Source organism: Salmo trutta, chromosome 3 (genome assembly GCF_901001165.1).
Source record: "Salmo trutta chromosome 3, fSalTru1.1, whole genome shotgun sequence".
In the NCBI taxonomy this organism is placed as follows: domain Eukaryota; kingdom Metazoa; phylum Chordata; class Actinopteri; order Salmoniformes; family Salmonidae; genus Salmo; species Salmo trutta.
The window spans coordinates 74,259,852-74,274,795 of NC_042959.1; the positions used below are offsets into that span (position 1 = coordinate 74,259,852).

General features: G+C 42.6%; 1 protein-coding gene across 1 annotated transcript in view; it reads right to left on the bottom strand.

Moving 5' to 3' along the window:
- Window positions 1-12,034, bottom strand: part of myh14 (myosin, heavy chain 14, non-muscle) — a gene marked incomplete in the record, with an annotated part of 75,437 nt that extends 63,403 nt beyond the window's left edge. Inside the window, 3 exon segments of the mRNA XM_029747884.1 lie at window positions 1,874-2,080; window positions 8,784-8,967; window positions 11,865-12,034. Coding sequence (XP_029603744.1) covers window positions 1,874-2,080; window positions 8,784-8,963 — 387 coding nt within the window.
- Window positions 12,035-14,944: the final 2,910 nt, after the last annotated feature.

The window sequence follows — 14,944 nt, forward strand, 5'->3', positions numbered from 1 at the left end:
TCTCACACACACACACACACACACACACACACACACACGCACGGTGTGACGTGTTTATCTTGTGCTTATACAGTTGAAGTCGGAAGTTTACATACATCTTAGCCAAATACATTTAAACAAAGTTTTTCACAATTCCTTACATTTAATCCCAGTAAAAGTTCCCTGTCTTAGGTCAGTTAGGATCACCACTTTATTTTAAGAATGTGAACTGTCAGAATAATAGTAGAGAAAATAATTTATTTCAGCTTTAATTTCTTTCATCACATTCCCAGTGGGTCAGAAGTTTACATACACTCAATTAGTATTTGGTAGCATTGCCTTTAAACTGTTTAACTTGGGTCAAACGTTTAGCCTTCTACAAGCTCCCACAATAAGTTGGGTGAATTTTGGCCCATTCCTCCTGACAGAGCTGGTGTAACTGAGTTAGGTTTGTAGACCTCCTTGCTCGCACACGCTTTTTCAGTAATGCCAACAGATTTTCTATAGGATTGAGTTCAGGGCTTTGTGATGGCCACTCCAATACCTTGCCTTTGTTGTCCTTAAACCATTTTGCCACAACTTTGGAAGTATGCTTGGGGTCATTGTCCATTTGGAAGACCCATTTGCGACCAAGCTTTAACTTCCTGACTGATGTCTTGAGATGTTGCTTCAATATATCTACATCATTTTCCATCCTCATGATGCCATCTATTTTGTGAAGTGCACCAGTCCCTCCTGTAGCAAAGCACCCCCACAACATAATGCTGCCACCCCCGTGCATCACGATTGGGATGGTGTTCTTTGGCTTGCAAGCGTCGACCTTTTTCCTCCAAACATAATGATGGTCATTATGGCCAAACAGTTCTATTTTTGTTTCATCAGACCAGAGGACATTTCTCCAAAAAGTACGATCTTTGTCCCCATGTGCAGTTGCAAACCATAGTCTAGCGTTTTTATGGCGGTTTTGGAGCAGTGGCTTCTTCCTTGCTGAGCGGCCTTTCAGGTTATGCCGATATAGGACTGGTTTTACTGTGGATATAGATACTTTTATACCTGTTTCCTTCAGCATCTTCACAAGGTCCTTTGCTGTTGTTGTGGGATTGATTTGCACTTTTCGCACCAAAGTACATTCATCTCTAGGAGATGTGCGGTATGACGGCTGCGTGGTCCCATGGTGTTTTTCCTCGCGTACTATCGTTTGTGCAGATGAACATGGTACCTTCAGGCGTTTGGAAATTGCTTCCAAGGATGAACCAGACTTGTGGAGGTCTACCATTTTTTTTCTGAGGTCTTGGCTGATTTATTTTGATTTTCCCATGATGTCAAGCAAAGAGGCAATGAGTTTGAAGGTAGGCCTTGAAATACATCCACAGGTACACTTCCAGTTGACTCAAATGATGTCAATTAGCCTATCAGAAGCTTCTAAAGCCATGACATCATTTTCTGGAATTTTCCAAGCTGTTTAAAGGCACAGTCAACTTAGTGTATGTAAACTTCTGACCCACTGGAATTGTGATACAGTGAATTAAGTGAAATAATCTGTCTAAAAACAATTGTTGGAAAAATTACTTGTGTCATACACGAAGTAGATGTCCTAACCGACTTACCAAAACTATAGTTTGTTAACAAGAAATGTGTGGAGTGGTTGAAAAACGAGTTTTAATGACACCAACCTAAGTGGATGTAAACTTCCGACTTCAACTGTATATACTGTACATACACACATCAGTTTTGACTTTCACTTCTCCCTTGTATGCTGTGCAAGTTTGAGTTTATGTATTATTGTGTCCTGTGTGTGTGTGTGTGTGTGTGTGTGTGTGTGTGTGTGTGTGTGTGTGTGTGCGCCCACCCACGTGTGTGTGTGTGTGTGTGTATGTGTGTAATGTACACTGACGTATATCAAGCCAGAGTAGTATCTCTCTCTGAGGTTGTGTAGGACGGAGGCCTCGTTGAGACAGGTGAGGTCAGCCATGTCCTCCACCTTACTGAACCTGGGAGGATTCATCCTCTGGACCTCCTCTCTGGACAGGGTCAGCTTCCTCTGGCTGTCTGTTAGCTCCACCTCCACCTCATCCCCACGCTCCTCACGGATACTGGCAGACTGGAGGGTTGGGGTAGGGGGAGTGAGAGAAAGAGCGGGGAGAAGGGGGAGGAGATAGAGGGTAGGGGGAGAGATAGAGGCGGGGGGAGAGAGAGAGGCAGGGAAAAGAGAGAGAGAGAGGGTAGGGGAAGGGACAGAGAGGTTAGTTTGATACTGATCCAGGAAACATCCACTAACAGCACAAGACATGACAAGCCATAACACATGGTACAAACTAGAGGTCGACCGATTAATCGGAATGGCCGATTAATTAGGGCCGATTTCAAGTTTTCATAACAATCGGTAATCGGCATTTTTGGACACCGATTATGGTCGATTACATTGCACTCCACGAGGAGACTGCGTGGCAGGCTGGCTACCTGTTATGCGAGTGCAGCAAGGAGCCAAGGTAAGGTGCTAGTTAGCATTAAACTTATCTTATAAAAAACAATCAATCTTAACATAATCACTAGTTAACTACACATGGTTGATGATATTACTAGTTTATCTAGCTTTTCCTGCATTGCATATAATCGATGCGGTGCCTGTTAATTTATCATTGAATCACAGCCTACTTCGCCAAACGGGTGATTTAACAAGCGCATTCACGAAAAAAAGCACTGTCATTGCACCAATGTGTACCTAACCATAAACATCAATGCCTTTCTTAAAATCAATACACAAGTGTATATTTTTAAACCTGCATATTTAGTTAATATTGCCTGCTAACATGAATTTCTTTTAACTAGGGAAATTGTGTCACTTCTCTTGTGTTCTGTGCAAGCAGAGTCAGGGTATATGCAGCAGTTTGGGCCGCCTGGCTCGTTGCGAACTGTGTGAAGACCATTTCTTCCTAACAAAGACTGTAATTAATTTGCCAGAATCGTACATAATTATGACATAACATTGAAGGTTGTGCAATGTAACGGTTCCGTACATTGAAGGTTGTGCAATGGAACGGTTCCGTATTTCACTGAAAGAATAAACTTTTTGTTTTCGAAATGATAGTTTCCGGATTTGACCATATTAATGACCTAAGGCTCGTATTTCTGTGTGTTATTATATTATAATTAAGTCTATGATTTGATAGAGCAGTCTGACTGAGCAGTGGTAGGCAGCAGCAGGCTCGTAAGCATTCATTCAAACAGCACTTTCCTGCTGTCACATAAAATGTCGTGCTGGAGAGAAGACCAAGGCGCAGCAGGTATTTGGATACTCATATTTAAATTTTAAAAAAAGGAGTAAAGTATCCACTGGACAAAACAATAAAGACGACAGCAACAGGTTTACAGGCTATACAAACGCAGTGCAAAAACAACTACCCACAAACCCAAAGAAAAACACACACACCTATATAGGACTCCCAATCAAAGGCAACTCAACACACCTGCCTTCAATTGGAAGTCCCAATCACCAACACAAACATTCACACACACAAAACTGCAACGTCCTGACTCCAAAACTAATACAATAGCTCCATCTGCTGGTCAGGACGTGACACCTGCATTTGCCAGCAGCTCTTCGCTGTGCTTCAAGCATTGCGCTGTTTATGACTTCAAGCCTATCAACTCCCAAGATTAGGCTGGCAATACTAAAGTACCTATTAGAACATCCAATAGTCAAAGGTATATGAAATACAAATGGAATAGAGAGAAATAGTCCTATAATAACTACAACTTCTTACCTGGGAATATTAAAGACTCATGTTAAAAGGAACCGCCAGCTTTCATATGTTCTGAGCAAGGAACTTAAACGTTAGCTTTTTTACATGGCACATATTGCACTTTTACTTTCTTCTCCGACACATTGTTTTTGCATAATTTAAACCAAATTGAACATGTTTCATTATTTATTTGAGACTAAATTGATTTTATTGATGTATTATAATAAGTTAAAATAAGTGTTCATTCAGTATTGTTGTAATTGTCATTATTACAAATATATATATAAACATCGGTTGATTAATCGGTATCGGCTTTTTTCGGTCCTCCAAGAATTGGTATCGGCGGTGAAAAAATCATAATCGGTCGACCTCTAGTACAAACGCATAATAATAACACATGATAATAACACATGGTACAAACGCATAATAATAACACATGATAATAACACATGGTACAAATGCATAATAATAACACATGATAATAACATGATAATATCACATCGTACAAACGCATGATAATAAGACATGGTAATAAAACATGGTACAAACACATGATAATAAGACATGGTAATAACAATGATAATTACACATGGTACAAACACATGATAATAAGACATGGTATTAACGCATGATAATAAGGCATGGTAATAACGCATGGTAATAACGCATGGTAATAACGCATGGTAATAACGCATGGTAATAACGCATGGTAATAACGCATGGTAATAACGCATGGTAATAACACATGGTAATGGTAATAAGACATGATAATAACGCATGGTAATAACACATGGTAACGCATGGTAATAAGACATGATAATAACGCATGATAATAACGCATGGTAATAACGCATGGTAATAACACATGGTAATAACGCATGATAATAACGCATGATAATAACGCATGATAATAACGCATGATAATAACGCATGGTAATAACGCATTATAATAAGACATGGTAATAACACATGATAATAAGACATGGCGATAATGCATGATAATAACACATGGTAATAACGCATGATAATAACACATGGTACAAATGCATGATAATAACACATGGTAATAATGCATGATAATAACACACGATAAAAACACATGGTAATAACGCATGATAATAACGCATGATACTAAGACATGGTACAAACGCATGATAATAACACATGGTAATAATGCATGATAATAACGCATGATAATAACACATGGTAATAACACATGGTAATAACACACGATAATAATGAATTGTAATAACACTTGGTAATAATGCATGATATTAACACATGATAACACTTGGTAATAATGCATGATATTAACACATGATAACACTTGGTAATAATGCATGATATTAACACATGATAACACATGGTAATAATGCATGATAATAACGCATGATAATAACATGGTAATAATGCATGATAATTCAAAATTCAAAAGGCACTCGCACATCTGAGCAATCTTTTTGCAGGTGCATGGCAACAGTTGAACAAGATGAAGGAAAAAGGAAACCGCACACTGCTCGATAGTATCACTGATCTTTAATAAGGTTTACGTATCGGCCTCACGGCCTTCGTCAGAGCTTTTGTGAATTTCTTAAATTTAGCACCCTTATGTAGACCTAGCCCCACCCACATCCGTTCCATGCATCGAAAGGGGTTGGAGGCGAAGGAAAAACAAATAAGTGCTACCAAATAACAATATGCATTTCATAAATATTTGAATAAAGTGTGTAAATAAGACATATTAAACACGTCTGTAAAACCACAATGAGGACATAGCAAGTTTTAATTCATCATTGGGTACATCGTACGAAAAATATCAGATCTTATATAGGGACATAATTCATGTTCAAATTCACAACATAACACACATAGGCATTTCATCATTAAGACCTTTAGGAAATAATGTCTGGAGGGTGAAAATACCAAAACATTCTCTTTTGCTCAGAGTATTATTAATATCACCTCCCCTGTCTGATACCTTAACTTTCTCTATGCCACAAAATCTAAAGGTAGAAACGCATGATAATAACAAATGGCAATAACACATATAACACATGATAATAACACATGGTAATAACACGTGATAATAACACATGATAATAACGATTGGTAACAACACATAGTAACAACGCATGGTAATAACACATGATAATAACACATGGTAATAACACATGGCAATAACACATGGCAATAACACATGGTAATAACACATGATAATAACGATTGGTAATAACACATAGTAACAACACATGATAATAACACATAGTAATAACACATAGTAATAACACATAGTAATAACACATAGTAATAACACATGGTGGTGTGAAATATAGGGCTTCATCACATGACAAGAGGAGGTGGGATTGATTTCCAGTATGAAGCAATAAGCATCACTGGTGTCCACATACACACACATGACATAAAACAGTGCATACATTGATAGTGGTTGAGATGGCTAGACTGAGGAAGGGCAAACAGAAATAGACACAGAGAGAGGAGTTAATAACCCTTGTCATAGTACAGCTCTTATGACCGGGGGGGACGACAGGAAGTGGTGAACTCTGAGCTGGTCAGGTCACAAGATTCTACCCTGCTCTGCTCTGCTCTGCTCTGTTCTGCTCTGCTCTACCCTGCTCTGATCTGCTCTGCTCTGCTCTGCTCTGCTCTGCTCTGCTCTGCTCGGTTCACCATTTACTTCTGCCTGGCACACACACCCGCATTCTCAGAATACGACTAAACACACACTTAAAATATGAATGTAGAATGACGACTGTGTGTGTGTGTGTGTGTGTGTGTGTGTGTGTTACTGCGGCCTCTTTAACATTAGGAGGCTGCCGTACATACCTACACGTACGCTACGGTCACAAGATGCAGGCCTCCTAATTGTCCCTAGAATTTCTAAGCAAACAGCTGGAGGCAGGGCTTTCTCCTATAGAGCTCCATTTTTATGGAATGGTCTGCCTACCCATGTGAGAGACGCAGACTCAGTCTCAACCTTTAAGTCTTTACTGAAGACTTATCTCTTCAGTAGGTCCTATGATTAAGTATAGTCTGGCCCAGGAGTGTGAAGGTGAACGGAAAGGCTGGAGCAACGAACCGCCCTTGCTGTCTCTGCCTTGCCGGTTCCCCTCTTTCCACTGGGATTCTCTGCCTCTAACCCTATTACAGGGGCTGAGTCACTGACTTACTGGTGTTCTTCCATGCCGTCCATGGGAGGGGTGCGTCACTTGAGTGGGTTGAGTCACTGTCGTGGTCTTCCTGTCTGGGTTGGCACCCCCCCTTGGGTTGTGCCATGGCGGAGATTTTTGTGGGCTATACTCGGCCTTGTCTTCGGACGGTAAGTTGGTGGTTGTAGACATCCCTCTAATGGTGTGGGGGCTGTGCTTTGGCAAAGTGGGTGGGGTTATATCCTGCCTGTTTGGCCCTGTCCGGGGGTATCATCGGATGGGGCCACAGTGTCTTCTGATCCCTCCTGTCTCAGCCTCCAGTATTTATGCTGCAGTAGTTTATGTGTCAGGGGGCTAGGGTCAGTCTGTTACATCTGGAGTATTCTCTTGTCTTATCCGGTGTCCTGTGTGAATTTAAATATGCTCTCTCTAATTCTCTCTTTCTCTCTTTCTTTCTTTCTCTCGGAGGACCTGAGCCCTAGGACCATGCCTCGGGACTACCTGGCATGATGACTCCTTGCTGTCCCCAGTCCACCTGGCCGTGCTGCTGCTCCAGTTTCAACTGTTCTGCCAGCGGCTACGGAACCCTGACCTGTTCACCGGACGTGCTTGTTGCACCCTCGACAACTACTATGATTATTATTATTTGACCATGCTGGTCATTTATGAACATTTTAACATCTTGACCATGTTCTGTTATAATATCCACCCGGCACAGCCAGAAGAGGACTGGCCACCCCTCATAGCCTGGTTCCTCTCTAGGTTTCTTCCTAGGTTTTTGGCCTTTCTAGGGAGTTTTTCCTAGCCACCGTGCTTCTTTCACATGCATTGCTTGCTGTTTGGGGTTTTAGGCTGGGTTTCTGTAGAGCACTTTGAGATTTCCGCTGATATACGAAGGGCTATATAAATACATTTGATTTGATTTGATTTGAAGGAGTGTATTGTTCTATTCATAGAGCTGCATATCAGATCAGCAGAGAAACAGAGAGAGATACCCTGTATGGACATACTATAGAGTAGAGAGCCCATTGGAACCCTGTCACATTGTGGAACACAAAGAGCCTTGGAACACAGTGCGCACTGGGACACAGCAGAACAGATGTAAGGAGAGAGTGATCAAGGTAAAGGATAGAGGTGGAAGGGTTCTACAAGTGATGCCACTTCTCATAGAAAGACGAGGTTTAGAATGCAACATGTAGAGCTGAGTGACGTAGATCAGAGCGCAGCGTGGCTCCAACAGAGAGATAGAGCCCTGTGACTAAAGCAATGTGAGAGAGGAGAACTAGAAGCCCTAGTACACTGTAGCACTGACAATAGAAGGAGACTAGAATAGAGTTGGAAGGGTACAGAGAAGCATAGAAAGACAAGCAAGGTATTCCAACACTGTGAAATAGCATCATAGAGAATGCTAGATCAATGGGTTACCAGTCCATTGTCTTGAGAAACACACTGTTCTGTTTTCCACACCTGTCAAACAGGCACACGCCTGGAGCTAATTATTCACCTGTATGAGGACTATTCAGAGTGCTGCAGATAGAAATGCAACAAATAGATCATGAAAACGATTATGACATGGTATGGAATCATCTCAATTGAATGCATGGTGTGCTTATCTGCTATGTAGTTGTCAATGTCGTGCTCAACTGCATAGGACTGATGGACCCAGGGAGGCCTGTGCCCCATGGTAGGGCAAGAGGTGGGCAACTCCTTGGAGCGCAGCAGTGCACACAGGTTTTTGTTCCAGCCCAACTCTAAAACACCTGCTTCAACTAACAATGCCCTATATTGACGACCATGATTAGTTGATTAGTTGAAAAAGTCGGCCCTCCCCTAACCTCCCCACCGGCTGCCCTCCACCCTGACCATGTCCATTGGCCCCGCCCAGCCCACTCACCTCAAAGCCGAGCTTCTCGGATGGAACCCAGACGAGCCTCTTTGCCGCCCAATCAGCCTGGCTGGAGGCGGAGAATACGTGGCCAGTGGGGGTAGAGGAAGTGGGCGAGCCTGGCACCGCCCCCGTGGACAGGAAGCGGGTGACATCATTGGCAACACCGCCCCCTGACGGCCTGGACATGGTGCTGCTGGCAGACAGAGAGAGACAGAGAGAGACAGAGAGAGACAGAGAGAGACAGAGAGAGACAGAGATTGAGAGAGAGAATGGGAAGGAGAGAGACAAGAGACAGAGAGACAGAGAGAGAGAGAGAGAGAGAGAGAGAGACAGAGAGAGAGAGAGAGAGAGAGAATGGGAAGGAGAGAGACAAGAGACAAGAAAGACAGTGTTAGACATGTTCTCCCTCAGTCACATTGTCACGTGAGTGTGAGTGAGTGGACTGCATAGTAGATGAAAATCAGAGCAGTGTATTTCACTGATCATGTCATGTGAGTGTGAGTGAGTGGAGGAGGACTGCCTAACTATCAGAAAGTGACAGTGATGTGATCCCTCTCAAGAGAGCAGTAGTAGACTAGTAAGTACACACACCAAACACACACACACACATAATGCACACACACAGAAAATGAGAGCAGTAGGACCACACAGCCCAGATACAGTCCTGATAGTCAGAGATGGCATAATTGAAAGACAGAGCAAATCAAGGAGACAGTCAGGGTGGAAGAGAGAGAGATGGATGGAGGGATGGAGGGGGAAGGGAGCAGAGGAATACATCAACTGACTCAGTAAAGTGACATGACAGTCAGAGCTTAGAGAGAGAGAGAGAGAGAGAGAGAGAGAGAGGAGACAGAGAGAGAGAGAGGGAGAGGGAGAGGGAGAGGGAGAGGGAGAGGGAGAGGGAGAGGGAGAGATAGAGAGAGAGAGAGAGAGAGAGAGAGAGAGAGGGAAGAGAGAGAGGGAGAGAGAGAGAGAGAGAGAGAGAGAGAGAGAGAGAGAGAAAGGGAGAGGGGGGAGAGAGAGCGAGCGAGAGAGAGAGGCAGAGAGAGGGAGAGGCAGAGAGAGGGAGAGGCAGAGAGAGGGAGTGGCAGAGCGAGGGAGTGGCAGAGCGAGGGAGTGGCAGAGCGAGGGAGAGGCAGAGAGAGGGAGAGGCAGAGAGAGGGAGAGGCAGAGAGAGGGAGAGGCAGAGAGAGGGAGAGGCAGAGAGAGGAGGGGAGGTCTACTCCACAGTTGGCTGATATTACTGTATTATCGTAGCAACTGAACTAAGATTAGGTCACACAGCGACACAGAGGACCTTTACAGTCCAGTGCACTCTGCTGGAGTCACGAGCCAACCACTTCTAGTAGTCAAACGCTGTGGGACAAAGACAGCTCTATATCAACATGTACCTCCAATCCCTGGCTTTAACAATCACATCATCCATGATGGGTGTGATTGTAAGGGAAGTGCTGTGTGTATTAGTAGCCATTGAGTAGTGAAGCTGAGTCTGCCATACAGGCCATTTCTCAGACGTCTCTGGAAACTAGTATGGATTGATTTAGTGATTGGTCTGAGGGTGTCAATCATCTATAGACTGTTTGTTTATATCTTTATTGGCTCCTAAAGGACACTGATATTGTCTACCCCAATAAATGACTACTCATCATTTGGATTGAAGCCGAACCCCTCTGCATACAGTAAGTCTGAGTGTCAACCCGACCCAAAACAGAAGGTATGTTGCTGTCTGTCATCACAGATAAGGTGTCTACTCTTGAGGAATGTCCTCCACCCAGACCACCCTGCTTCCTCCCATGTCTTTCTGTCTGTCCCTCTGTCTCTGGCCTGAGTAGGTCTACACCTGCACGGACACCTTCTCCTGTCTGTCTGTCATACTGTGTACACACAGCAGCTTAGTGTTGGTGAGTCACTCCAAACAGAGAGACCGAGTGCAGCTTCATGACTGATGAGAGAAGGAAGATGAAGGATGGCCAGAAATAGTCATCAGATATCCTGAGGTATTCCTTATCATCTGTTTATACATGTTTGTCTGTATTTATCATTAGAACAAAAGCTTATAGCACATCTGAACAAGGCTGTCTTTGGTCAGTCCATCACTGAGTGACCAGGCTACTGTAGCTCACTCAGCCAGGTGTCTAAAGCCTAATAACACCAGATATTTTCCATAGCAACACTAAACTAAGCACACTCCCCAATACACCGCCACAGTGCAGCATTAAAGAATACTTGCGGGGTTTGTGTGGAGGTCAATGCGGGGGTGCGGGAGGAATGTGTGTGTGGTTGTGTGTGTGTGTGTGGTGGTGGTGGTGGGGGGGGCATGGTAACGCCTTTTCTTTACGCTTAAATTTGAGGAAAAAAGCCGAGTGTTGAGGCAGCGGTGACATTGTGACTCAACTACCGCCTGAAACTGTCACTGGCAGACAGACACTAGCAAGCTCCCCCGTCCAAAATATTAGTGCGTCCGCTAACAGGAGCTATATGAAAGCTTCCCATTCTACTAAACACCATACCACCCGACAAAAGCCATGAAGCCAAACGCCAACCACACCTCGAGCATGAGGTATGAATAATGATTAGAGGATTCCTTATAGCATATAGCCTAATGATAGACTCAATGGACCACATTATAGAGAGCGCATGGGATTTAGCCTTATAGTTAGCTTTGGGGTGGTCAGTCACTAATGTGGGTTAAATAATAACCTAATAATAGGTTAATAATACGAATATCCTACGGATAAGAAGACATAATAGCGTTATAGTAATATACTTATAATAAACCCTTAATTAATAAAGCAACATATTTACAACTGCTTGCATTCTCTTGTCTAACAGCTTACAATATTTTCGGTTTGCTATGTGATCGTTTTGTACCATTCGTGGGCCTGCATGCTAACCGGAGGGCCAGGCAGCACGCCGCTGGAAGGTCCCCTATTGGGTGTAATTTTCGGCGTTCTGCCACCCGCATTTAGACTAACCGAGCTAGGTTAGCAAGTAGCCAACACCAATGAAATATGATGCGTCGCCGTGCAGTATATTACACTTTCTACGACTGAATTACAGTTGGCTATTGGTAACTAAATATCTCACCTTCACAATGTTCTCCGAGACGTGGATACGTCTAGGGCTCGAGGAGGAACGAAATAAGGCGGTTTCTCCGTTTTTTCCTGATTTATATGAGGTGAGAGGAGCGTACCGCAAATGCGGCTTTTATCATTACACCGCTCTCTCAGTGGAAGGCGCACATACACTTTCTACTGATCATAAAACAGACAGACACAAGGGTGAGGGCAAAGCGCCGGCTTCAGCGCAGCACAATCACTTCCTGTCTATACACCAATAAAAAATTACTTACATTTAAGTCCCGCTTTATAAATAGAGTCTCCGAATGAAAATCTACAACTGCTGTGAATCCCCGCCCATTGAATGAGACGATCCCGTCCAGCCCCTTCACTGGCACAGATTCACGCGACGACAAATGGGATCTTGAGAGATCCCAATTGCCACAAATCCTAACCAATCAGACAAAATATTGGGCAGTCCCATCAGTCTGACGGACGTGTGGAATGCCCAATTGGATTAAAGTAGCAGGTGCCCATGCAGTATTCTCGCGGTGGGGTAGGAAGATTTGCACGCTCTTTGTTGATGACAGCATCCCTTGTCTGTCACTCTGAGAGGGACGGAATAGTCCCTAGACATTGATCTAAGGTCGGTTTTGGGTTTAATTTAATGGTTAATGCTAGGTTTGGAGAAAGTACTAAGCTGATCATAGACCTGTGCATAAGGACTGTCTATTGGCAAAGCCGGGATACTAAAAGAGGTGACCGCCTCAGATTCCTACTAACAGTTACCGTGTCCGAGTCTTAAGAATCCCGTGTTGATGTCTGGCTGGCGACCGCAGCTACAGCATGCTATAGTATTGCTCTGGATGCTATAGTACTGCTCTGGATGCTATAGTACAGCATGCTATAGTACTGCTCTGGATGCTATATTACTGCTCTGGATGCTATAGTACTGCTCTGGATGCTATAGTACTGCTCTGGATGCTATAGTACTGCTCTGGATGCTATAGTACTGCTCTGGATGCTATAGTACAGCATGCTATAGTATTGCTCTGGATGCTATAGTACTGCTCTGGATGCTATAGTACTGCTCTGGATGCTATAGTACTGCTCTGGATGCTATAGTATTGCTCTGGATGCTATAGTACTGCTCTGGATGCTATAGTACTGCTCTGGATGCTATAGTACTGCTCTGGATGCTATAGTATTGCTCTGGATGCTATAGTACTGCTCTGGATGCTATATTACTGCTCTGGATGCTATAGTACTGCTCTGGATGCTATAGTACTGCTCTGGATGCTATATTACTGCTCTGGATGCTATAGTACTGCTCTGGATGCTATAGTACAGCATGCTATAGTACTGCTCTGGATGCTATAGTACTGCTCTGGATGCTATAGTACAGCATGCTATAGTACTGCTCTGGATGCTATAGTACTGCTCTGGATGCTATAGTATTGCTCTGGATGCTATAGTACTGCTCTGGATGCTATAGTACTGCTCTGGATGCTATAGTACTGCTCTGGATGCTATAGTACAGCATGCTATAGTACTGCTCTGGATGCTATAGTACTGCTCTGGATGCTATAGTACAGCATGCTATAGTACTGCTCTGGATGCTATAGTACAGCATGCTATAGTACTGCTCTGGATGCTATAGTACTGCTCTGGATGCTATAGTACTGCTCTGGATGCTATAGTACTGCTCTGGATGCTATAGTACTGCTCTGGATGCTATAGTACTTCTCAAAGGGTTTTGCCATTTAAAGACAAAACCGGTGCATCAGTCATTGCTCATCAATTATTCAGATTATATAGGACTAGGTATTCTTCTAAAAATAGATCATTTCTGTTGCATTATGAATTTTTTAAAATGTGTTTTTAGGTAATAAACATGTGATGACATATATGTATATAACATATATATATATATAGCATATATATATATATATATATATATATATATCTCTCTCTATGTAGTTTACAAGCCTGCACACCTTGCACAGTAAATACACAGTAATGAACTGTATTGTAATGGCCGCAGTCTTTTACAGATATTCAGGCCTATGTTGTGACCAACTACACCTTTTCATTCAGCAAAAAATTAATTAGACTTTTATTTGGCAATGAGAGAATCTGAGACTCAAGTACAAAATAAACCAGAATTGAGTCATATCAATCAATGTGTTTTATTTGCTCTATAATGCCATTCTTTTTCACATGGAAGTGCTTTCTGCCACAAACAGTAGTGACATTTTTATTTTTGTGATACAACAGAGAAGGATGGGAAACGTATACAGTGGTATCTGTAGAAAATAGAGCACAGCTAGTAACAACCCCATTCCACTAACGTACATCCCAACATACCTTGACCTGCAATATCACAATTTTATTCTGGAATCTAATAAAGCAACCAACCAGGAAGTCATCAAGTAATCCATCTGGCTATGTTGTTGTTGTGTGGGATGCGTTAAAAATAATGCTAACAGAGGTCAGAGTCCTGGTGGTCAGGGTTCAAGTTACCCCACACAGGAAGTGGATCAGACGGGACTAGCCATTCACCTATAAATAGAACTCGGTAGCCATGGAGACATAGGAAAATAAGGAAAGACACGGAAGTTGAATAAATGTCAATAACACCAACTATAACCGATCAATATGGTTGTAAATCATATCATGGAATCTGCTTTAAAAGGTGAAATATCCATGTTTCCTGTTCAAAAGGTCAGTGTGCGAAGTGCTGCTTTCCATATACAGTATGTGACGTCTTAAAATGCCATTACAATAGCCGTTTGTGTGCTTTTACAGTGCTTTGTATGTACGTATGTCATATTTGCCTTTGAGTTAATCCATAGTGTCAACTTACTTCTGTGCAAAGATGCAAGTAAAAGTTTCAGAGTTGTCTGTCCTTGTAGTAGGTAGAACAATACAACCCTGTTGTATCATCTAGTGGTCAAGACAATTGGTCAACACTTTACATGAAGTTATATCATGTAGATTCATGATATATTGTGCATGGTAACTGCTGGTAAGGTGCATAACCCAATTATTTTGAATTGTAATACTGTAAAAGGAAACTGAATAGATTCTATTTGAAATAATGACTTA